General features: G+C 32.7%; 1 protein-coding gene across 1 annotated transcript; it reads right to left on the bottom strand.

Annotated features, from left to right (window-relative positions):
• Nucleotides 1-9,788: 9,788 nt before the first annotated feature.
• On the bottom strand, nucleotides 9,789-24,371 carry LOC134720632 (bromodomain-containing protein 7-like). Its single transcript, XM_063582995.1, has 15 exons — nucleotides 24,232-24,371; nucleotides 22,851-22,996; nucleotides 21,858-22,138; nucleotides 21,486-21,630; nucleotides 20,305-20,415; nucleotides 19,497-19,654; nucleotides 17,932-18,049; nucleotides 17,533-17,605; nucleotides 17,027-17,137; nucleotides 16,105-16,240; nucleotides 14,974-15,082; nucleotides 14,425-14,536; nucleotides 14,060-14,221; nucleotides 12,585-12,625; nucleotides 9,789-10,465 (listed from the first exon to the last, which is right to left on the bottom strand). Exons 1-15 carry the CDS (start codon nucleotides 24,275-24,277, stop codon nucleotides 9,839-9,841), a joined length of 2,376 nt encoding a protein of 791 aa, XP_063439065.1. The 5' UTR covers nucleotides 24,278-24,371; the 3' UTR covers nucleotides 9,789-9,838.
• Between the last annotated feature and the right edge of the window lie 646 nt (nucleotides 24,372-25,017).

The raw sequence follows: 25,017 nt of genomic DNA on the forward strand, positions 1-25,017 counted from the left end.
ACTATTGTTAATTTTCCATTTTTAGATGGTGATGTTCCTTTGGCACCATCTTACGGTGTTTATATTTCACAATTTGTTCGCTATGCCCGTGTCTGTTGTGACGTTTTTGATTTTAACGAACGCAACCTATGTATTACTGGTAAATTATTAAACCAGGGATATCGTTTCCATAAATTACTTAAAACCTTTACTAAATTTTTCCATAGATATAAAGATTTGGTTTTGAAGTTTGATTGTACCTTATTATTTCAAACGGGATATCACATCCTCATTTTTACGGAAATGTTGTTAACCGTGCCCGGAAATTAAGAAATGATCCATGTAAACTTGTTGCTCCTTGAATAAACTTATTCTTAAATGTTCCCTATTCAACACTGTGATAAGATCATTGAATATTGTTTTTATTGGTATAAATATTGACTTTGTTATAAATAGATTAAAAGCTAACTAAATATTACTAGTATGTTATATACATATACATTTTCATGGATCTACAATCTGTCGATACCTGTAACTTGGCATTGCACAAGGTCATGTTTTTCTCTGACTGTTTATGACGTCTTTACACTAAATCCATTGTATGTTGTATGTGTACGGATTGATTGCTTAGTCCTAGAGGCGTGATTTTTTTATTAGTTGTTAATGGCTTTGAACTAGCTGTCAGATAACTGCGAGTACTCTCCGATCTGTTATTGTGTCTTTTTGTGTCGGGATGTATAAGTACCCGGCCAGGTCCACTTTTAATTTTTGTCTATCTGATGAGTTAAGCCTTTTTCAACTGATTTTTATTGTTCGTTCTTATGTTGTACTGTTATACCACTGTTCCAGGGTTGGGGAGGGTTGGGATCCCGCTAACATGTTTAACCCCGCCATATTATTTATGTATGTGTCTGTCCCAAGTCAAGAGCCTGTAATTCAGTGGTTGTCGTTTGTTAATGTTTGTGTCATTTTGGTCTTTTGTGGATAGTTGTTTCAATGGCAATCATACCACATCTTCTTTTTTATATATAAGGTGCAGTTCACATATTTCCATCGAATCTGAAGTGGGTTTTTTTTATTTTTTTATTTCTATAATGATCTCCATCAGTGTTAAATACGAACATTTTGAAATGGTATTTTCTGGACTTTTAAACAAAATGATACTTCACTATCAAGGCAAACTTGAACATATTGAGAGCGAATTTTGAACATCCTAATTGTTATATCGTTCATGTTTACGAGAACAAAAACAACCTAGCGTAAAGGTACATGCAATCTCCAAGATATCGTTTTGTACTTTGGATATAATCTATCTAGGATATCTTGTTGCATGTAATATGTCATTTTAAAACATCAGTTAATATGGGATCTGGTTTATTTATTTGAAATGTTATTCACTACACATGAATTAGATTCACATGATAATTTGATCGTAAAAGCGAAACTAATTCAGCGGTAATAGCATATTTCCTCCATTCAGAAACGTTTAACAATATTTTAATCTTAATTCAATCTCAATAACATCAACATGTGAATGAATTAGTTACAATTTAAATTCATAGTATTCAAAGTAGGTCCGCTTATGCTCTATGTGACATTGTATCATATGGGCTCATCAGTTAGCTATTAGCGCGAAAATAAGTAGTATCGTAAGACCAGCTGAAACTAGACATTTTTTTTTCTTCAAATTTAAGACAGTGGAGTCATGCAGATTCTTTTGATATTGTTGAAACAACAACAAAAAAAGGTCATATATCTGAAACAAACAACAGTACAACTAAGCTATCTGGTCGTAACTCCTAACTCGCATATGGCAACGTTTACCAGCTGTGGCATCGATCTAGTGGTGTAAATAGTAATCAGAGGTACCAGGCTTATAATTTGTTACATCCAATGCGCGTTTTGTCTACATAAGACTTTTCAGAGTCGCTCAGATCAAAATATCGCGCATCGAGGACCCGAAAAATCCCCCAAAAAGTTGTGCCAACTACGGCTTATGTAATCTATGCCAGGGATAAGAAAATTCTCCCAACTTCGAAAAAAATCATACTTTTGCAAACAGTTTAATTTATAAAAATTACCATAAAAGGGATATTCATGTCAAAACCGAAGTGCCGACTATTGGGCTGGTGATACCCTTGGGGTTTTAACACCCCCAAGCAGTGGCATCGACCTAGTGGTGTAAAGAGTTATCAGAGTTACCAGATTTACCAGGCTTGTAATTTGATACGCCAGGCTCGCCTTTCGTGACCCGTCAGTGATGCTCAGATAAAAGTAGTAAGAAAGCAAAACAAGTGTGAAGTTGGAGATCATTGAGTAACTAAAATTTCAAAAACGTGTGAAAATACGGCTAAGGTAGTCTATGCCTAGGATTCGAAAACCTTTAGTTAATTCATAAAAATGACCATAAATTAATAGTGATATTCATGTCAACACCGAAGTGGTGACTACTGGACGTGATGTTATTCTCGGGACGAAATGTCCACCAGCAGTGGCATCGACCCAGTGATAAAAATAGTTACCAAAAGTACTAGGCTTATAATTTGTTAAGTTCGACGCGCGTTTAGTCTACACAAGACCTATCATTGACGCTCAGATAAAAATAGTTAGAAAGCAAAACAAGTATGAAGTTGAAGAGCATTGAGGACCACAAATTTGAAAAACTAGTGCCAAATACGGCAAAGTAGTATATGCCAGGGATAAGAAAATCCTTAGTTTTTCAAATAAAATTATACTTTTGCAAACAGTAATTTTATGAAAATGACGTTTTTAAAATTACAACGCCATTGCAGAAAAAAGGCTAAGACAAAGAAAAACTGCAGTACACAAAAAATAACATAGAAACCTAAAGCAAACACACCCTAAACAAGTTCAGGGGTGCTCCGGAAGGGTAGGCAGATCGTTGTCTATATGCAACACCCGTCATGTTGTCCATGATAGTACAAACCCCAGTAATAGGTCTAATTCGGTAGGTCAAATTAGGAAGGGGAAGGAATCGTGATTGCGACAAGTAGAACACAATTCGTATCAACTGTAATACAAGTCTCCGTAAATATGTCCTGCTGAAATGTTGCTACATAGAAATTGGAACTTCACAATCCGGAAGATAAAACTATTTCTTTGATCGTAGAGTTTGGTTTTCAACCGACCCTCATTGCAAATTTCTAGCTATGAGGGGGACTTGTCTATTTCTGTTGTATCCTTAAACCAAAGTACGTTCAACATAGTCACCAACTGCAAACAGTATAGTGAGAAACATTATCGATATAGCGGAAAGTGAAGTTAAATTATAATGATATGTATTTTCTTTCTAACTAAAATAACTCCTGTATGAAGTCAGCCTTATATGAATCAAGTCGACAAGAAGAAGAGAAGTTGGTTTTCTTTGAATCAGAGTGACCCCATATAGCGTATAAAGGTGATTTCAGTGGTTGTCTTTTTTGATGTGTTACATATTTGTTTTTCGTTCATTTTTGTACATATATTAGGCCGTTATTTTTCTCGGTTGAATTGATTTACATTTATCATGTTGGGGCCTTTTATAGCTGACTATGCCGTATTGGCTTTGCTCATTTTTGATGACCGCACATTGACCTATAGCTGTTAATGTATGTGTCATTTGGTATCTTGTAGAGAGTTGTTTCATTGACAATCATACCACATCTTTTTTTTAATATCATCAATGGTGCTCAAATCAAAAACAGTTAAAAGTTACAATGATTGTAAAGTTGAGAATTTAAAATATGAATTTCTAAAATTTCGTTCCAAATCTGACCAAAGAAATAAATGCTTTGAAAAGAAAACCCGAAGTGTTCGAACGATTTCAACATTTTATTAACAGTTTACTGTATGTCAGCACAAAGAAAAGCAAGCCATAGGTATAGTAAGCAGTTTAGCTCAAACAGGTTAGTTTTACTACTGCGTCTGAAAGGTTATATGTCTGTCAAGCATGTTAAAAGAAGTCAAGTGACAATTATGTCTACCATATTTTGTGTTTTACTATACAAATTGAAGTTACATGTTAAATTTAGATTTCACGTTTAGCTGGTCATATGATACTACTTATTTTCACTTGCCAAGCTATCAGTTCACGCTAAGCCTATGCATACAGAAGTATCGTATACCAAAATGTGTCATTAAAAGATAATTTGTACCTTCACTTTGTATTTTGTAAAGATCTTATAAAGATATGAATATTGTGGAAAGTAGGAAGGAGGCTACTACTGCACTAAAAGTTTTACTTCGATCATTGAAATAACATGGGCTATGAATTAAGAAGTTGTATGTAAATAGTTATCAAAAGGTACCAGGTTTATAATTTAGTACGCCAGACGCGCGTTTCGCCTACATAAGACTCATCAGTGACGCTCATATCAAAATATGGTTAAAGGCAAAACAATTACAAAGTTGAAGAGTATTGAGTATTGAGTATACAAAATTCCCAAAAGTTGTGCTAAATACGGCTAAGGTTATCTATGCCTGGAATAAAAAAAAATCCTTAGTTTTCTTAAAATTCAAAGTCTTAAGTGTTAAGGTCGATTACAAGTACGACTGTTAAGTATGGTTAAAAAAAAAGTTTTATCTATAGTAAATTTCAGACCAATTCAGACTAGTCGAGTAAAAATCAGTACATTCGAGTACAGATGTAGGCCATTTCAGACTTTTTTCTGGTTTGTAGTGATATCGTATAATTTTTCAAAAAAAATATTTCTCTCAGGCTGATATGTTTTGAAAATATGGCAGCTAATTAATTGTCCCGTTTTGAAGCTGCAGTTTACCGATTACCACCTATATAAGTAAACAATTACAGAGAAGACAGATCCATGCGTATTGCATTCACCAGATGTTTACGAGTAAGGTCACGATGAGTTCACTGCATACAGAAAACATATCGATGAATTGTTTACTGGAAGCAAACAATTCAAAATAAGGAACAAAAAAAAAAGTATATGAACATAAGTTTTACATGCTTTATAATAAAATTAAGTAATTAAGTTATAAAATGATGTGCATCATTTTTTTTATTTCAAGTTTCATATGACTTTATTTATTCTCATATTGCCAAATATGAGAGTATTAGGATAAAGGCTGTGGATTTTCTATAAGATTTCCATATGTTTAGCATTAAATCAACACAATGGTACATAATCCTTAAGCGGTTTCAGAGGAGTTGCCATACAAGAAACGGACTGACAGACAGGAAGACAGACAGACGGACAGATAAAAAAACATTATAGATGATATAAACCCTTCGCAATAAATTGTGTAGGGTAAATTATGAATTTGTCCATGGAAAAGAGATAATGCCCATTCTTGCATATAAGAAGCGAGCAACTGAGATCAACCCAAGTTTTTGTGAGGTTCGTGTTCCTTAGTTTTTAGTTTTTCTATGTTGTGTCTTCTGTACTATTATTTGTCTGTTTGTCTTTTTATCATTAACAATAGAGTTGTCAGTTTATTTTCAATCTATAAGTTTGACTGTCCCTCTTGTATTTGTCGTCGATCTTTTATGAAACAAATGCTAGCTTTACTAACCATGTTGACTGATAGACTGTAAAAAAAAATCACCCACCTAATTTAATGGGCATTTAAAAAGTCAGAATATGAATATATATGTTCAAACTCTTTTAGGTCATTTTTTAGTAGCAATAAACAAAAAAACTATGTCAATTGGACATGCTTTGATACTATATATGCCCTTGAATTTTTACAAGATAACATTTTTGTTCGCTTTGGAGATTCCGTATATCGTCAGATTATCGGAATTCCAATGGGGACTAACTGTACACCACTTATTGCGGACCTGTTTTTTGTATTGCTATGAGTTACAATTTATGACAAAAATCAGCAAAGACCCATCGAAACAACATCTGATAAACAAATTCAATAATACTTTTAGATATTTGGATGACATTTTGGCTTTCAATAATGACGGCTTCAGTATGTATACTAAAGAAATTTATCCTGTTGAACTTACTTTAAATAAAGCTAATACTAACAATGAACACTGCCCTTTCCACGGTCTTGATATCTATATCACTAACGGAAAGCTTAGGCAGCAACCATTTGATTTTCTGGGGGGGGGGGGGGGGGGGGGAATTCAAAACAAATTATTTTTTTCTCCAAAAAAAACCATAGCCCCCCCAGAAAATCAAATGGTTGCTGCCTTAATACTAAAATTTATGATAAAAGATATGATTTTTTATTTCCTATCGTTAATTATCCATTTATAGATGGTGACGCTCCCTTGTCACCATCCTACAGAGTTTATATATCTCAACTTGTACGATTCGCTCGTGTATGTAACCATGTTTTAGATTTTAACGAGAGAAATTTATGTATTACTGAAAAATTATTACACCAGGGTTTTCGATATCACAAATTAGTCAGAACATTTACTAAATTTTATCATCGGTATAAGGACATCATTCGTAAATATAGCTCAACATGCAGACTTCTTATACATTTAGGTATTTCACATCCAATTTTTTATGGAAATATTCTTTATAAAGCACAAAAATGTCAGTATTCACCCCAGAAACTAACAAAACCTTTAAATAGACTTATTAAGAAGGGATATAGTTACGATACTGTTGTCAGGTCATTAAAGGTTGCATAATTTTTAGTTAATATTGATTCACTTACAGGGTCTTTGCATCGGAACTAAACACATTTATTCAAAAACCAGTTGTTGGCATGACACGAGTTATGTTCTTCTCAAATATGTTATGATGGTATGATACTAAACCCCTAACGGGAAGGATTGTGCCTGATATTCATATTTCATCATATTCTTTCAATCAGTTTAATTGAAGTCTGGAGCTGGCATGTCAGTAAACTGCTAGCAGTCTGTTTTTATTTATGTATAATTGTATTTTTGTTTATTTTATTTGGTTACATCTTCTGACATCAGACTCGGACTTCTCTTGAATTGAATTTTAAATGTACGTATAGTTTTGCGTTTACTTTTCTACATTGGCTAGAGGTATATGGGGAGGGTTGAGATCTCATAAACATGTTTAAACCCGCCACATTTCCCAAGTCAGGAGCCTCTGGTCTTTGTTAGTCTTGTATTATTTTTATTTTAGTTTCTCGTTTACAAATTTGGAAATTAGTATGGCGTTCATTGTCACTGAACTAGTATGTATTTGTTTAGGGGCCAGCTGAAGGACACCTCTGTGTGTGGGAATTTCTCATTACATTGAAGACCTGTACGTGACCTACTGCTGTTGTTTTTTCTATGGTCGGGTTGTTGTCTCTTTGATACATTCCCCATTTCCATTCTCAATTTCATGTAATATAATTCACAAATTACAATCTAGACAGCTTATGGATTGATGGACTGTAATATAATTCACAAATTACAATCAAGACAGCTTATGGATTGATGGACTGTAATATAATTCACAAATTACAATCAAGACAGCTTAAGGATCAACCTTCAACCATGTTGATTGATAGACTGTAATATATTTCACAAATTACAATCAAGACAGCTTATGGATTGATGGACTGTAATATATTTCACAAATTACAATCAAGACAGCTTATGGATTGATGGACTGTAATATAATTCACAAATTACAATCAAGACAGCTTATGGATTGATGGACTGTAATATAATTCACAAATTACAATCAAGACAGCTTATGGATTGATGGACTGTAATATAATTCACAAATTACAATCAAGACAGCTTATGGATTGATGGACTGTAATATAATTCACAAATAACAATCAAGACAGCTTATGGATTGATGGACTGTAATATAATTCACAAATTACAATCAAGACAGCTTATGGATTGATGGACTGTAATATAATTCACAAATTACAATCAAGACAGCTTATGGATTGATGGACAGTAATATAATTCACAAATTACAATCTAGACAGCTTATGGATTGATGGACTGTAATATAATTCACAAATTACAATCAAGACAGCTTAAGGATCAACCTTCAACCATGTTGATTGATAGACTGTAATATATTTCACAAATTACAATCTAGACAGCTTATGGATTGATGGACTGTAATATAATTCACAAATTACAATCAAGACAGCTTATGGATTGATAGACTGTAATATAATTCACAAATTACAATCTAGACAGCTCAAGGATTGGTGGACTTTAATATAATTCACAAATAACCATCAACACAACTAAAGAATTGATAGATTGTTATATAATTCACAAATTACAATCTAGACAACTAAAGGATTGATGGACAGTAATATAATTCACAAATTACAATTGGGACAGCTTAAGGGTTGATAGACTGTGGCTTTATTCACAAATTACAATCAAGACAACAAATGGATTGATGGATTGTAATATAATTCACAAATTACAATCAAGACAGCTTGGTTTGTTCAGAGATAAAAATCAGGAAAAATTGCTGTTAAAGGCAAGGAAAGACAATAACTCTTCATGACCAATTGGGGTAAAAATATGGATATGCCCATGTATTAGTCTATCCAGTGGTTAATCTAAAAACACCTTATCGCTATTTAGTCCATTCCTGGAAAAACAGTCATGTATACAACTTCCTGTTTAGATCATGCGGGCCGAAAATGGAGGTCATCAGCAGTGAGCTGAGGGAGGAAAAACTTTAGAAAGTGACCATCAAGAAACTTTGATATAGTATGATCCACTTTTTTTCGAAATTAAAATTGAAGTAAAAAAATATTTTGTTTGAAGTATTTACGGTAGTTTAAACAGGTCTCATTAAAAAGTATCATGCATGGTGAATTGTTTCAACAGGGTCACAGATAGCTTCAACTGGATGAAAAAGTTGTGTAATTTTAGAACTAATCTGGAATGGAATAAATAGCGATTAGGTGTATCCTTTCATCCAGACAATGCCGCAAGTCATCGCCTGGTGCATGTCTATGATGAGTTAAAAATCTCCTAGAGTTGGCCCAACTATGCCACAAGGCATTGTTTTTTCTGTATTTTTGAAATCAGTTTTTAATCAAATTGGCAGAGCGTATGAAGGAAAAAGTTGACAAATCATGGAACATATTATGAAAGGAGTAGGTCCGGTAAGGACTCATTTTGGCCTCAAATTTCAGTTTCATCTAACGAAAGATTTTGACCACTTTTTAAACACTTAAGTGTCTATTTCACTTGATTCAATTAGTTTTTGGGAAAGTTTTTAACTAATTAAGTGATTAAAAAACGATCCGATTCAAGGTCAAATATGAAAAATCTCTCAAATATGCCAAAAAACGTCACTTTTCGGATGGTTTTTGTCAAAAATGAAAGTGGCCGCATCCGTGTTCATCCACAATCTTTATATATGTTATGTATTATCATAAAACACAACTTACATTTCAATATTAAGGATGAACACGAATGCGGCCACTTTCGTTTTACACGGAAACCGTCTAAAATTTAACTAAAATGACAGAATTTTGAAGATTTCAGCAATTTAGCATGACTTAATAGTGGTACAACCCGAAATATGTGCATTGTATTGTCAAAAAACGCCCATATTTATGTAGCAGAAGCATTTAACTGTCCAATAAATAACTAAAAGTTTACATTTTAACAATTTTGTAAAACTGTTATATTTTGGGGCCAAAAAGGGGTCTTACCTGACCTACTCCTTTGTTTCTATGCTTCGTTTTATGTAAATGGTTTGTTGGTTACAAAATGCAATATTCTTAACTTGGTGTTTTATAATGAACACATTCTGTCATTCCCATAAAAGTATTAAAACAAAGAGAAAACAAAGAATGAATCACTAATTCTGATCTTTGTTCATACTCGTGATTTTAACAAAACAAAATTAAATAAAAAATTCTGTTATAAAATACATTTATTACAATAAACAAACATCTTTCAAACGTTTTAATTACTTGGAAACTGTAAGAATTCACTAATGTCCATTTCAATATCAGAGTCATCATCATTTATAGTTGTCAAACCTTCAGGAGCATTTTGCACTTCCTGTCCAACAACTGGTACTTCTCCTACAGTAATAGGCTGATTATATGTGGTACCAGTTGCTTGACTGAAAGGGACTGATGATGAAGCTGTTAAAGTGGCTGTCTGGTAGGATACTGCTGTTGACTGTAATACTTGTGACTGCTGTTGTTGGTGGACAAGTGAAGATGGCTGTTGTTGCAGCATAATTGATGGTTGTTGGATAATTGTAACCGGTGACTGTTGTTGGAGAACAGCCAATGGGTTGGTTTGTTGATAAGTTGGTGTAGTGACATGTTGTGAAATTATGTTTGGTATGTTTGTTGAGTAGTTGCTGGACTGTAGTAACTCTATCGTCTGATTGGTCGAGGCTTGTGATGAAATAGATGGTTGACTGGTCTTTATTTCTGATGATAGTTGGGTTGGTTGAATTATTTGATTTGATGGCTGTGATGAACTAGATGTGAATATTTGTTGTGATTCAGAGGGGTCATAACCTACACCCATTGCAGTACGTAGTCCTTGAACACTAGAAATATTAGCTGGCTGTGCCTGTAAAACAGAATAAATACAACATCTTTATATGTGAGAATGTAAATGGGATTGATTCAATGATTCAAAAGATTGCTAGTGGATTTTATAACAAGAGTGCACACACTGAAATGTCTCGCCTTCTTTACTAATCATAGATATTATGTTGATAGACCAAATATAAAGCTTTATTACAACTGTCACATAAACTCAACATTAACCAAGAAAACAAAACATTGATCAATGAACCATGAAAATGAGGTCAAGGTCAGATGAACCATGCTAGCTTGACATGTACAGCTAACAATTCTTTAATACAACAAATATAGTTGACTTATTTCTTATAAAGTCAGAAAAAACAGACCAAAACACAAAAACTTCACACTGAGCAATAAGCCGTGAAAATGAGGTCAAGGTCAAATAAAATCTGCGTAACAGACATATAGATCATAAAATATTTCCATACACCAAATATATAGTTGACCTAATGCATAAAAGAAGACCTAGAACACCTATTGCATATAGTATAAGAAAAACAAACCAAAACACAAAAACTTAACTAAAACCAATGAACCATGAAAATGAGGTCAAGGTCAGATGACACCTGCCAGTTGGACATGTACACCTTACAGTCCTTCCATACACCGAATATACTAGACCTATTGCTTATAGAATCTGAGATATGCACTTGACCACCAAAACTTAACCTTGTTCACTGATCCATGAATTGAGGTCGAGGTCAAGTGAAAACTGTCTGATGGGCATGAGGACCTTGCAAGGTATTCACATACCAAATATAGTTATTCAATTACTTATTATAAGAGAGAATTTAACATTCCAAAAAATCTGAACTTTTTTTTCAACGAGTCTATGAACCATGAAAATGAGGTCAAGGACATTGGACATGTGACTGACGGAAAGTTCGTAACATGAGACATCTGTATGAAGTACAAAGTATGAAGCATCCATGTCTTCTACCTTCTACAATATAAAGCTGTTAAGAAGTAAGTTAACACTGCCGCCGCCGTAGGCTCTGGATCATTATCCCTATGTCGAGCTTTCTGCAACAAAAGTTGCAGGCTTGACAAAAAATTGTAAACTTGAAAATATTTATTTGACACCATTCCCTCATACAATGTATTATAATGAAGGCACCTGTAAATGCAAAGTAAAATCCCAACATTTAAACATATTGGGTCTTGCAAGTTTGCTTCCAGTTTTACTTTTTTTCTTCTTAAAATACTCAAATCACTAAAACAATAAGGTTCATAGTCTAAAACTAAAGGCATATTTCCAAATGTGAATATGATTGATTGGTGGTTGCGTCACGTGGTCTCTGCACAAAAAGGCTGTATCATGGCAAGACAAATTTGAATAGAGGGATACACTGGATGCAACATTATACACCATATCACATATCTCATAGAAAAAATTCTCTTTAGCTTCAGAAACTGTAAGAGTATTACAAAATCTTTCGCCATATCCCTTGAAGTTTCCATGAAGAAAATACTTATGAAATAAAAGAAGTATATGTCTGATGACTTGAATGCCCCACTCAAGTTTGACAATTTGCCAAGTTAAAAATTAATCTAGAATGGTATTTGACTCACTGCCCAAATTCTAACTTTGCCTGCATGTTTTGTTTCTTAGCATTGTGTATGAGTTTCATAAAATATGGACAAAAAATTAAGTAATAGGACCAAAAAAATGAAGTAAGATGACAAAAAAAAACCAATTTTCTAAGTTATAAAGGGGCATAATCTCTAAAATGGCAAAATAGAATTTGAACTCTGTCTTCAACTATTGGTCCAAGGAAAGACGGATAGTAACACTACATGCCCCTGTTTGCTTACGCTGGGGCATAAAAATTCCCATTTACATGGATGATTGTTTCATTCAAAATGTCCATTCAAAATTTCAATGATGGCCCTTGATCCTTTATATTTTTGAAAAAGAAAGAGATAATCAAATCATACCAAATTGATTTGCTTGAAAAAATTATGATTTACGAGTAACAAAAATTGGTATAAAAACTTTCTAGAACTCTGATATACAAAGAAACCTCTTGAAGTACCCCTAAAAAAAAATGGACAGGAATTCCCTGTATGACCAAATAACTTGTACCTTAATGATCACTTACCTCTCTTGCCAGCTCTTTCAGTTCTTTTGTCACCTTTTGCGCTATAAAAATAAACAAAAATCATATGTTAACTGGTAGGATCTATATCTAGAATAATACGATTCAGTTTCAGCTCTGGCAAAACCAAGAAACCAAGTACAATAGTTGTCAAAGGTACCAGAATTATAATTCAATACAACAGACATGTGTCTTGTCTACAAAAGACTCATCAGTGACTTTCAGATCAAAATAGTTATCAATGACACTATCATTTTTCTATTATTATTATGAAAACAACTCAATCCATAGTAATATTACCCCCAAAAAATGTACTCTACAAATCCATTTATCTTACTTTGACCAAGTGAAATTATAGGTTGTATATTTTATAAAGGACAAGTACTTGATTTATGTATTGTGGTAAACTCTGACTAAATAGACCAATCTAGTCTTTTTTTGAAGGACCATATACTTGAGTGATGAATCCTGGTAATTCCTGACTGAGTCAAGTTAACCAACTTTACTTCTTTTTTTCTGAGGGAGCTGGTACTTGAGTAATGAACACTGGTAACTTCTGACTAAGTCAACTTACCTAACTGTATTTTTTTCTAATGGACCAGAATATGGATGAATGAGTCCTAGCTAGTCCTAACTAAGTCAACTTACCTAACTGTATTTCCTTTTCTGATGGACCAGAATATGGATGAATGAGTCCTAGCTAGTCCTAACTAAGTCAACTTACCTAACTGTATTTCTTTTTCTGATGGACCAGAATATGGATGAATGAGTCAAGGCTAGTCCTAACTAAGTCAACTTACCTAACTGTATTTTTTTCTAATGGACCAGAATACGGATGAATGAGTCCTAGCTAGTCCTATCTAAGTCAACTTACCTAACTGTATTTCTTTTTCTGATGGACCAGAATATGGATGAATGAGTCCTAGCTAGTCCTAACTAAGTCAACTTACCTAACTGTATTTCTTTTTCTGATGGACCAGAATATGGATGAATGAGTCAAGGCTAGTCCTAACTAAGTCAACTTACCTAACTGTATTTTTTTCTAATGGACCAGAATACGGATGAATGAGTCCTAGCTAGTCCTATCTAAGTCAACTTACCTAACTGTATTTCTTTTTCTGATGGACCAGAATATGGATGAATGAGTCCTAGCTAGTCCTAACTAAGTCAACTTACCTAACTGTATTTTTTTCTAATGGACCAGAATATGGATGAATGAGTCCTAGCTAGTCCTAACTAAGTCAACTTATCTAACTGTATTTCTTTTTCTGATGGACCAGAATATGGATGAATGAGTCCTAGCTAGTCCTAACTTAGTCAACTTACCTAACTGTATTTCTTTTTCTGATGGACCAGGTACTTGAGTAATGAGTCCTGGTTAGTTCTGGCTTAGTCAACTTACCTAACTGAATTTCTTTTTCTGACGGACCAGGTACTTGAGTAATGTGTGGTGGTAATTCCAGACTAAGTCGACTTACCTAACTGTATTTCTTTTTCTGACGGACCAGGAACTTGAGTTATGTGTGGTGGTAAGTTCTGACTAAGTCGTTCACTCTGAGTTTGTTGAAGGTCATTTATTAAAGTAGCTGTCTGATCAAGCTTTTCTTGAACTGGATCTTTCTCTTTCTTCATTGATTTTTCTGTTATTTGAAATAAGTACATAAAATTAAACTATAATTCAGTTTCACATCAATTTATTTTTGTTTAATGAGCTGTCATGGTTTAATACAGGGTGTTTCATATTTATTACATTTGTAAAATGGCTGGTCATAGTTTAATATAGGGTAAACCATGTTTATATTTTGTAATATGACCTGTCATGGTTTTTAAGGAATGTACATACCCATATTATCTAGAAATGACATATCTACTCCAAGATCACTAAGGCCTCTAAGAGAATCAAAGTCTATATTTGCTGATTTTTCATCAGTAGTACCTCCTCCATCTTTCATTTTCTGTAAGAAAAAAAACCATTTCATTATACTTCATCAAGATCGAGTCTATATGAACATAGCTCAAATTGCCCTTTAACATTTTAAAGTAATGGCATATTCTGCAGTGTTATGGATACTGTAGGATTTTATATTGTCCGTAAAGTTGTTAACATCCTTATGATTTGGACTGTGGTGGATATTTGTACTGGTAATCATAGTACATCTCCTTTTCTCATCTTGACTTTATACTGTATATATGGTCTCGTATAATTTTACATTCAGCAATCAGTATTCTTTTTTGGTCATGGCAATTTGTACTTCATACAAGCAACAATCAATAAACCAATTGTGGCACTTCTTTTTTAATATTTTCTACTGTTAGGCAAAACATGTCTTAAAATGTGCTCCTATTGAAATACTGCTTTTAAAAAATGTATAACATTTATAATGTCCCAGACCTGTTGCAATATCTTGGTTTTAGCATGTTCTCCTTTGGTCAGGATATCCAATAAATTATCTACCATAGCTATCGCATAGTCACCACCACTCTCAACAAAACTCATTACACTGAAAAACATAGGGTTAATGAAGCATGAAATAATTGTATCAAATGAGACTGAAAGACTCCCAACATCCATATCAGTTGATATTTGGTATTCATCTTAGACAAGTGTACTTAATTAGACCTCATTTTGGTGGGGTTTGTTTTGCTCAGTCTTTAGTTTTGTTGTTAATCTTTCAATCCTTTTCTTTTTTGCTGTACATGTGCTGGTGTCAGTTTATTTTGGACGCATGAGTTTTTATGTCCTTTTAGTATCTATCACTTACACTAATTTCCTGCGTAAAGATGATGTTGTCAGGGTAAAACCTTACTATCAAAGCGAGTAAAGTGAATAGATGTTATTAAGGTAAAAATAACTTTATTCTATATTGCCAAATCTACATGAATTGTTGGATGATTATAGGCTGGTTGAATTCCATTTTTCTATGATTCAAAATGGATTCAATTTTAATTTGTGGTTCTGTATATAGAAACTAAAAATACATTCACAAACCAAAACACAGAATGGAAATTTAAGTCCTTTTCTCAAATAAAAGAAGGCGAAAAAAAACTGTTTAAAAAGGTGTACTTTGGGTATCTTCATGTTACAGCTGATTCGACAGATAGTAGTCAAATCAGGTTTAAGGAAAAGCAAAATAAAGACAAAAACCCAGATATACATTTGACCTATTAGTGGATATTCTTAGTTTTTTTTAATGGTTTTGCAAATGATATTGGACTAACTGTAGGTTAACAATTACATGTTAATTGTCAAATTTTCAATTAAAAGCTTATGCACAATTTACTGTGAATTCATTGTTCTTTGTATGATACCGATTTTATAGATATTATGGGAAAAGGTTACCCACAAATTGAAACAAAGACAAAATTTTATAAAGGCTAGTATGCAATTTTTGCTTAATCAAATATCCATGAATATGCTCATATTTTTCATCAATCCACAAAAATAAATTAAATCCAGAGTATTTTGATCTTTTGTTTAATAAGGAAAAAATTTTCAGGTAAAATATAATCTATTGAATATTACCTCTTGGCATACCCTACTCCTGTCTCGTCTCCATATGTTGATAGTAGTATGTCTGTTTCTTCCTTTGTCATGTTAGCAAATGTTGAGTCATACTGAGGAGCATAGGTACCAAACGGTCCATAATTCAAATATTGTCCTGAAAAAATAGAAACCTTGCAATTGAGTAATATAGGGCTGGAAGTTTTTATATTAGCACATCCAGAAACTCATTTGTAACAACGATGCAGTAATTATTTCTATAAATGTGCATGCCTCAGGTTAAATTTTAAGTAATCAACAATTAGTAGATACACTTGCAAATTAATTCTAGTCTTAAATGATCATTTTGATCTTAATAACTTCTGTAAAGCCTGAACAATAAATTAGTAGTCAGTTTCATTTTTTAGAACATTTTAAGATTAATAGACTGTGCAGCCAATTCAGTATCTCAGTATGTTGTTAATATGTACAGGTTAAAACAACTACTGAACAGACTTAATTGTATGCAAGCTCTTTTTTCTAAACAGTATGATATACTGAATTAAATGCTATGATTAGTCTGAAAGTTGACTGAAAGACTGAAATTGATATAATAATTCATTAGTTAACTTTTTTAAAGAACTATCTAGAACCAAATGACCGTTTTGGAAAATTGGTACTAGTGTGTACAGAGAAAAAGGAACAACATGAATCTATGTTTCTAAGCATAATGAAGTACATAAAATTGAGAATGGAAATGGGGAATGTGTTAAAGAGACAACAACTCAAACAAAGAGCAGAAAATAGACTAAGGCCACAAATGGGTCTTCAATTCAGCGAAAAAATCCCACACCTGGAGGCATGCTTCAGCTGGTCTATAAACAAAAATATGTATTAGTTTCAGTGATAATGAACGTCATACTTAACTCTGAAATATAAAAGAAACTACAATTAAATATCATACCTGTAGTGACTCTGTTTCTTTTGTCTTCTTTGTATCCTGCCAAGGATCCTCCACCTTGTCCTAACTTCCCAATCAATGAACCAATACTAATCACACGTTCATTCTTACTCACTACAAAATAGGTCACAAATCAAAAATCACTCAACTAAACCAATGCTAATCACATTCATTCTTACTCACTAGGAAATAGATCACAATTAAACCTTTCAGGATCCAGACATTCTTTTTTGTAAATTTCTAGATGTCCAGTTTTAATTTTCTTTGAATTTGGGACCTTATTTTTTCAAGCCCAGGATTTCAGGATCAGGACCCCCAACCCCTGTCCCAATATCTATTCTGTAAAAAAAAAAAAATCTTAGTTTAAAAGAATTATTTTTGCACCTTAATGAATATCAACTATCAAGAATAGAGCAAATTAAACAATTGATGGAAAAATCTTTCTTTTTTTTTTATTTCAATACATACTGGTTTTTTTTGTAAGTCCTATAAATTATAATCAAACCTACCAATTCCATCATTATCAGGGTTCAGCAATACCATAGATGTAGTGCCATCATCTTTCTTACGAAGAAATCCAAACTGAAATGGTAGAATTTGTAAAAACAATTATAACAAGATTGCATGTTTAAAGGAATGAGTTAAGAAAGATCAAGATCCCTAACATATTCTTTGACTATTAGACCAATACTGGCCTTCCATTAATCTACTTCTTTGTTGTTGTTTTTTATTATAGACATTTTCATACAAACTAACGGTACTTTCACTTGTTTTTCACCAATCTCCATTACTGAAATTTGATGAACTTTGTTCTTTTAAAAAAATGTGCTTCTAAGAAAAAAACGTTTGATCAGTCTAGATCTTCCTTACATTACAACCTATTCTATTGATTTTATCTATTTACTGACCCTTGATTTAGATTCTCTGTATTTTAACAGATCAGCAGCATCTTTGGCAGCGTTCTGAGCCTGAGCCAATATTTCTGAGGCACTCATTATATCTGGTACAGCTTCAAATCTACCAATTCTACAAAAGATATGTATACTTTAGTCGCCGTCACGTAAAATTGGCACCATGATATTTGTCAAAATTTTCTAAAATATCGACCGCGTTTACTCGAGATCATGTTTTTCAATTAGCGGGATAAAAATCCAATCCAAATATATACTACTGTCCTACCTTTTATTGTGTTTGCACTGTATAATCCTGACCTTCACATTTTTCAAGATTGTTTTCATTGTAAAACCGCCATCTTGGTTTCTATGAGGATCCCTTACTACATAACATTCGTTACTCTCCAGGTAATATCATTGTCATTGATGATACGATTTCCCGCGCTTTTTACATAGAGATGACGCACAGCTCCGAGAGACACAAGAAAATTGAGAGCACGTGGACTCCACGGCAACACTTCCGGTAATAACAATGTCGGATTCCACCATACAAAATAATCCTGGATTTAGTGAAGGTCAGGATTATACAGTGCAAAAACAATAAAAGGTAGGACAGTAGTATATCTTTGGATTGGATTTTTATCCCGCTTATTGAAAAACATAATCTGGAGTAAACGCGGTCGATATTTTAGAAAATTTTGACAAATATCATGGTGCCAATTTTACGTGACGGCGACTATATATATGAAAGGTTATTAATTTCAAATTATTATCCACGGAATAATAGCTTCTTTGAAAGCAGAAACCTTATATTAAGGATATAGTAAATGCAAGGAATATTCTATTAACTGACTTTCATCGATCACAAATATTTTTTATGAAAATAAAAAGATCAAAAGTTGTACAGTTTAGGTTTCTAAAGATTAGATATATATTCTCCTGTCTGCAGTTGTAGTTCATAGTGCATTTGCCCTGTGACTACTAGTATAGTTTTCTCAGATTTGGCGATATTCAATACATTCTCTTGATCATATCAGAAGTCCATGTGTTGATTTGGACATCGGTTAATTTATTTCATTGGACATTTAAATTCGTGGATAAAGTCATCAACGAAAACCACGAAAAATGGGTTTCCCACAAATAAAAGTGCTTTTTACAGTATAAAGTTTAAGGATAATGCTAGCTTCTTTTCATTCATCCAGAGAAGTTTTTTATGAAGTCTGTCTTAAATGAGTTAAAGAGCAAATTGACACAAAGAGGAACACAGTTAGTTCTAAAAGAAATGTTGTTGATTGAGAAAAAAAAATCCTCTAAATTTAAATGTACCAAATATGTTATCAATCACAAAATCCATCACAAAGTCAAATTCTGAGAATTGTTTAATCAAAGCAGGACTTTTCTCAGTATCACGCAAAAATAATAATCATATTTTTGTCTAATTGGAAAAAATCACAATATGAAATGCATGCAATAATTTCTGTATTCTATTATATGAAACAAAAAAGGACCTATTGTTTGTATATGTCTTAAAGTTTTGCAAGGGGAATACTTGTATAAGATGTAGAAAGTCAAATGTTTACTCTTCTCTATCTTTAGCTCTTTGTTTGTGTTCCTTTTCTTCCTCTACAATGGCTTCCATCACAGCTTTAGTCTCATCATCTGGCTCATCTATACCTAACTCTTCGTAACGCAAACTGGCCATGAATGGAAGGGTTCTCTTCATAACAAGAAGTTTCTCCTATTGAAATACACATGTATGTTATAAAGTTTATGTATCAATAATTTGTACATTGTATAAGCTCATGGACACTTTCAATTAATCAAACTTATTTGAATTTTACATATGAGTAAGATAAATACCATAAATATTGAGCTTACATGTAAGTATCAAAGTTTCAAGTTATAGTTTTACTGTTTTGCATGTAAATACAAATGAATTATCTCCCTTGAAAACAACTTCAAAAAGTTAACATTTACTTTAATAAATGCCAGAACATATAGTTTTATAATTGAAATCTAATGTCAAATCTATTTCTAATATCAGATTACTTTTTAAACCCAGAATAGGGATAAAATTGTGTATACAATTAATATTTCCTAAGTGTACTTTAACAGAAGAATTATATCTTTTAAACATTTTAAAAGAATAAAAGAATAAAAGTGTTGCACATACTTTCCTCTCATTCTCTCATTTGGATTTTATTTGTGTAGGACTTTTTTTAACTGCAAAAAAGACATTGAAATGAGCTTAATTATTACAATGTTTAGTATCACCTACTATCATGACTATGGTAAAGGGATTTTCAAGTACACTGTACCTAACTGTGAGCTCTTGTAAATATCTGTGTACAGTTTTATTCAGTCCATTTTGTTATGGTGTATACTTACCTTACTCAGTGTTTTCATACCAATTTGGAACAAACGTTTGGCCTCCTTGTTATAAATAGTCTCTGGTCTGTTGTATGTCATAGCATTATTGCACATCAATAAATAGTCTTTCTGTAAAAAATTGATAAATCAATTAACTATTCCTGTAATTCAACAATACATAATTACATTGATTGTGGTGAATTTCTTAATGTCTCTGTAAAATAAAATGTATTCACAAAATAAATAGCTATTTTTTATTTCAACAAATTTTGGCTTAAGAACTATATCTATAATATATATGTTCCAGACCGTATGAGGATTTGGACAGTACGCATACTTTTTCAAAATACGCGTACGGTCTGACTTATATTTAGAAGTTGGTCAAGTTAAATAGATACAAATGTATATAACAAATCAACATAACTAATATAAAAAGTTCAATAGTAATTGAAATAAAAACTTAATATTTTAACTATTAAAAAAATCACGCTTATTTAATCTGTTAATCTTCTGTATTTAACATGTCAGTAATTCATTAATTGCAGCCGTGTATGCTCATTGAAATTGAAGTTATCGGAAGTAAACAATATTTTCGGGACAATTGTTATAGAATATTTAGGACTTTAAAAAAATATTCATATGCAATTGCCATATAAAAATGCATTAACAAAATATGTCAATGTAAAAAAAAATATGATGTTCCTTTGTTCCTTGTCGTAGCAAGTGTCACCTTTGGCCAGACCAGTAATAAAATAGACTTCAGATATATACAATTACAAATATTTAATGTTCACTAATTCACTTCATCCATCTAATTGTAATAATAACAATTTGTATAACTAAAAATAAAGATTTTGATAAATGTTTGTCAAAAATTGAACCCATATAACCCCAAAACATGTCTGGTCAGCTGGGCTGTACGTGTATACTCATACGGTCCGACCGTTCGCGTACGGTAGGACCGTATGAGTATACGTATACGGTCCAGACCGTACGTGTACGGTCCAAATATTCATATGGTCTGGAAAATATACAAGAATAAGGGGATGTGGTATGATTTCCAATGATATAACTTAAACTATCCAACAGAGTTCAAATGAAGTGGATGTAAACCATTATAATCCCTCATACTGCCTTTAACAATGAAAAGAACCCAAACTGTATAAGATAATTGACTAATTAATACTTTGAATGCCTACCCTATACTCCAGCACACTTTCATATTCATTGTTGTCTATTTTGACCATCATGGTACTAAAGTCCATTGGATTGGCTATGATCATGGAATATCCAGGTGCAATCATATCATTTACAGGGTAGGCAAAAAATCCATTCACATCCTTCCTGAAAATAAATTATCCCATAAATATTATAAATTTGTATTAGTAGAAGGCAATGGAACTAACTAGAAAAATTACAAATGTGTTGATATGGGCCTTTAAATTGGAAAAAAATCCAGTTATCTTTTATCTCTTCAAAGTATTTTAATATAATTTCAGAATTTAGTAGGACAAATATTATTCTTAAGAGATAAAAACAAAGGAAAATAATGATATCGTTGAAATACTTACGCTTGCATTTTATTCTGTATATATTTCAAACAGATTTTTAACACTCCCCGTTCAGCGTCCCCTCTAGGTCTTGTTGGAGTGATGGTTTCCTGTGGTCTTTGTGGTCTCTGTGGTGTCTGGACATTAACAACATCTGTATCATCATGTTCAGTATCTTCTGATTCTACATCTTCTGATGGCTTCTGTGATAATGGTGGCTGCTCCTCCTCCTCTTGGGACACCTCCATCTCCTCCTCTGTCTCAACAGGAGGTGGATGGTAATGATGCTTGGGTGGTCTCTCCTAAATAAGAAAAGTTTATCATTATAACATCAGCATGACTTCAGTTTTATTAGGTTACAATGGAGAATTAAACAAGCCTCTTGTTTATAGAATAAATGAAGAATGTGTCCATGGATTATAGTTAATGCCCATATAACGTTAAAAAGGGATATAACTCAAGAACCTTAGAAGTTACACTATCCAAATTTGTACTTGATCTGTGCTATGAGGTAATGAGAACTGTATAAAAGTTTCATAACATTTGGTAAAGGCAAACTAAAGTTAGAGAACAGGAATGAAAATGCAGCTTTTTTCCATTTGAAAAGGGGGATTAACTGTAAAATGATAGAAGAGATGCTACCCAAATTCATACTTGATCTGTGTTTTGTGGTGAAAAGCATTGTGCGTAAGTTTCATAACAATTGGTTGAGGCAAACTAAACAGATGTATTGCCCCATTTATAATATTGTAGGCAAAACATAAAAAAAAATGAAACAAAGCGATAGAAACATTGTCCAACATCCTTCACTTGATTATAGTTTTAGTCTGTGACTGAAATTGATAAACCAGTTTAGATTTTCTAGTCTTTTGTCATGTTTTTTTTTTTAATTATCATTTACGATCTTTTGATTGTCACAGTTGAGACAAAAATAAATTTACCTTTATGACTTATCTATATCATGTCAGTACTAACCCAGTAAATAATAACAAACAGTACTAATAATGATGTTACCTCGTCATGTCTGTGGTGATCTTTAGATTTCTTCTTCTTTTTCTTTTTGTGTTTATGTTTCTTACTCTCATGATGAGGACTGTGTGCACTAAGAGATTCCCCAACCTTCAGTACCAGTCTTAAGGGTTCTTTTTCAGATCTCTCTTCTGAAAAAAAATTAAAGTAATGCAAGTCTCAAATATGTTATAAATACCATATCTATAAACATAGATAACTAATAATTTAGGACGACATCAAAAGTTCAATGTAGGATAAAAAACTTAATTCACATAGTTTTTTCACTGACCCCCACACCCCCCTTCTTAACTTAATTTGGGGAAAATTGATTGACCAATAGTAATATTAATATATGTAAAATCGATTTTGGATTAACAAAACTTGCAGCAATGTTGGCCCCCCCCCCCCCCCCCAAACTATTTGATTTAAGTTTTTTTTTATCCTACATAGATCTTTTGATGTCGTCCCTTACTAATGTAATGTGTATATATACATTTCAGGTATCAGCTGTCATCCTTATCATTAAAGATATAAACCTAGGAAGATGTTGACTCTCATTTAATAGATCTTATACATGTACATGTTATACATGTTATAAGGGGGATTCTAGGTTGGTTTTTTGCTATCACTCTAATCAAAACATACAACTTAGACAAACACAGTCTTCATTTAACTTTTATATATCTGGTGTACATGTATGTCAGGCATTAAAACTTTTCCAACTGGAAAGGTCAGTTTGTACACAGAGTAATTTTTTAGATGTAAATATGGCCATATTTGTCATTCATTATGATGAACCTTCAATGATTCAAACATTAAAAAATAATACACACTTCTTCCCCATTCACAGGTATTCATATTATATTTTTGAATTAAACGACTCATTTTACCACTATACCTGTATAGAGGGAGGGTCGGAGGAGTCCTGATCCCGATATCCGGGGCTTAAAAATATGAAATCCTGAGCTTAAAAACACCCAATCCCGGAGTCCTGATAAAGGTCCTATCCCATCCTCTGTACAAAATGTATATGATGAACCATAAAGCTACTTTTTACTTTTTTTTCACAAATTATGATTATTTTGCATGTTTGTTTACTTTTTAAATACCTATCATCAATTATAATTGCAAAAGAGGCAATAGTGACCATGAAATACTACAGTGACCAATGGCCTATACCAGCCGTTTAATTAAATTAAAAGCTTATTTCAAAATTATATAATTTTATTTGGCATCAGTATCCGACGCCGAGTACCTGAGTAGAGCCAGCTAATTATGCTTGCCTGCTTGTATAAATAAATTCCATCTGTGAACAGTATATCTGAATCAATGGAACAAAAAATATGAAAATGTGTTTTTGTCACGGTAAATGCCTGTCACATACCTTCATGTCGCTCAGATTTGTGCTTTTTATGCTTCTTTGTTTTCATTTTGTCGGCGTCAAACGCCTCGGGATACAGAATATTCGGTGTCGGTGTAACGTTTATTTCTAATTTATTTCTAATGTCGGAAAAAGAAATTCCGGAATTTTATCCATTGGATTAAAGTTTTGTCCAGATTGTGCCTTTCTAACTTGATATTTAAAGTTCCTAATTCTGATTAGGTAATAAGGGATTTGATTTAATTTGATTTAAACTGGATTCCACTTGTATGTATGCTAGAGAAGCAGCTTTGATATGCATTTTCAAAACTTTTAGTTTAAATGACACATAATAAAAAAAATATAAGCTAGAAACTCAAGAAAAATCACGACTTCAGTTTATTAAATTTTTTTTTCATAGTTTCATGATCGTGATCGTGGCTAAATGTCATCACTGTAGAAAACCAAATAAAACTCTAAGTCTATACTTTTTAATCAACGGAGTTCCACCAACTTGTCTCATGAAGTTTGAGTTTGCTTTAAAACCTTTTCATAATGTGGTTTACATCATGCTATATACGTAAGAAGGTCATCTGTCATCCGCTATGTGAAACTAACGGAAGATGTGGTATATACATGATTGACAATGAGATCAGCTTGACTATTTTGACACAATGTGTACCAGGTCGTAAATTTAAAATAATCATATTACTTTAAACCTATTTTATTTTAAAAATCGACCAACGCTTTTTTCAAGTGAGTTTGTTGATTTTGCTTGGTTCCAATCTTAAGATTCAAACCTATTTTATT

This window comes from Mytilus trossulus, chromosome 6 (assembly GCF_036588685.1).
Source record: "Mytilus trossulus isolate FHL-02 chromosome 6, PNRI_Mtr1.1.1.hap1, whole genome shotgun sequence".
NCBI classification, from domain to species: Eukaryota; Metazoa; Mollusca; class Bivalvia; order Mytilida; family Mytilidae; genus Mytilus; species Mytilus trossulus.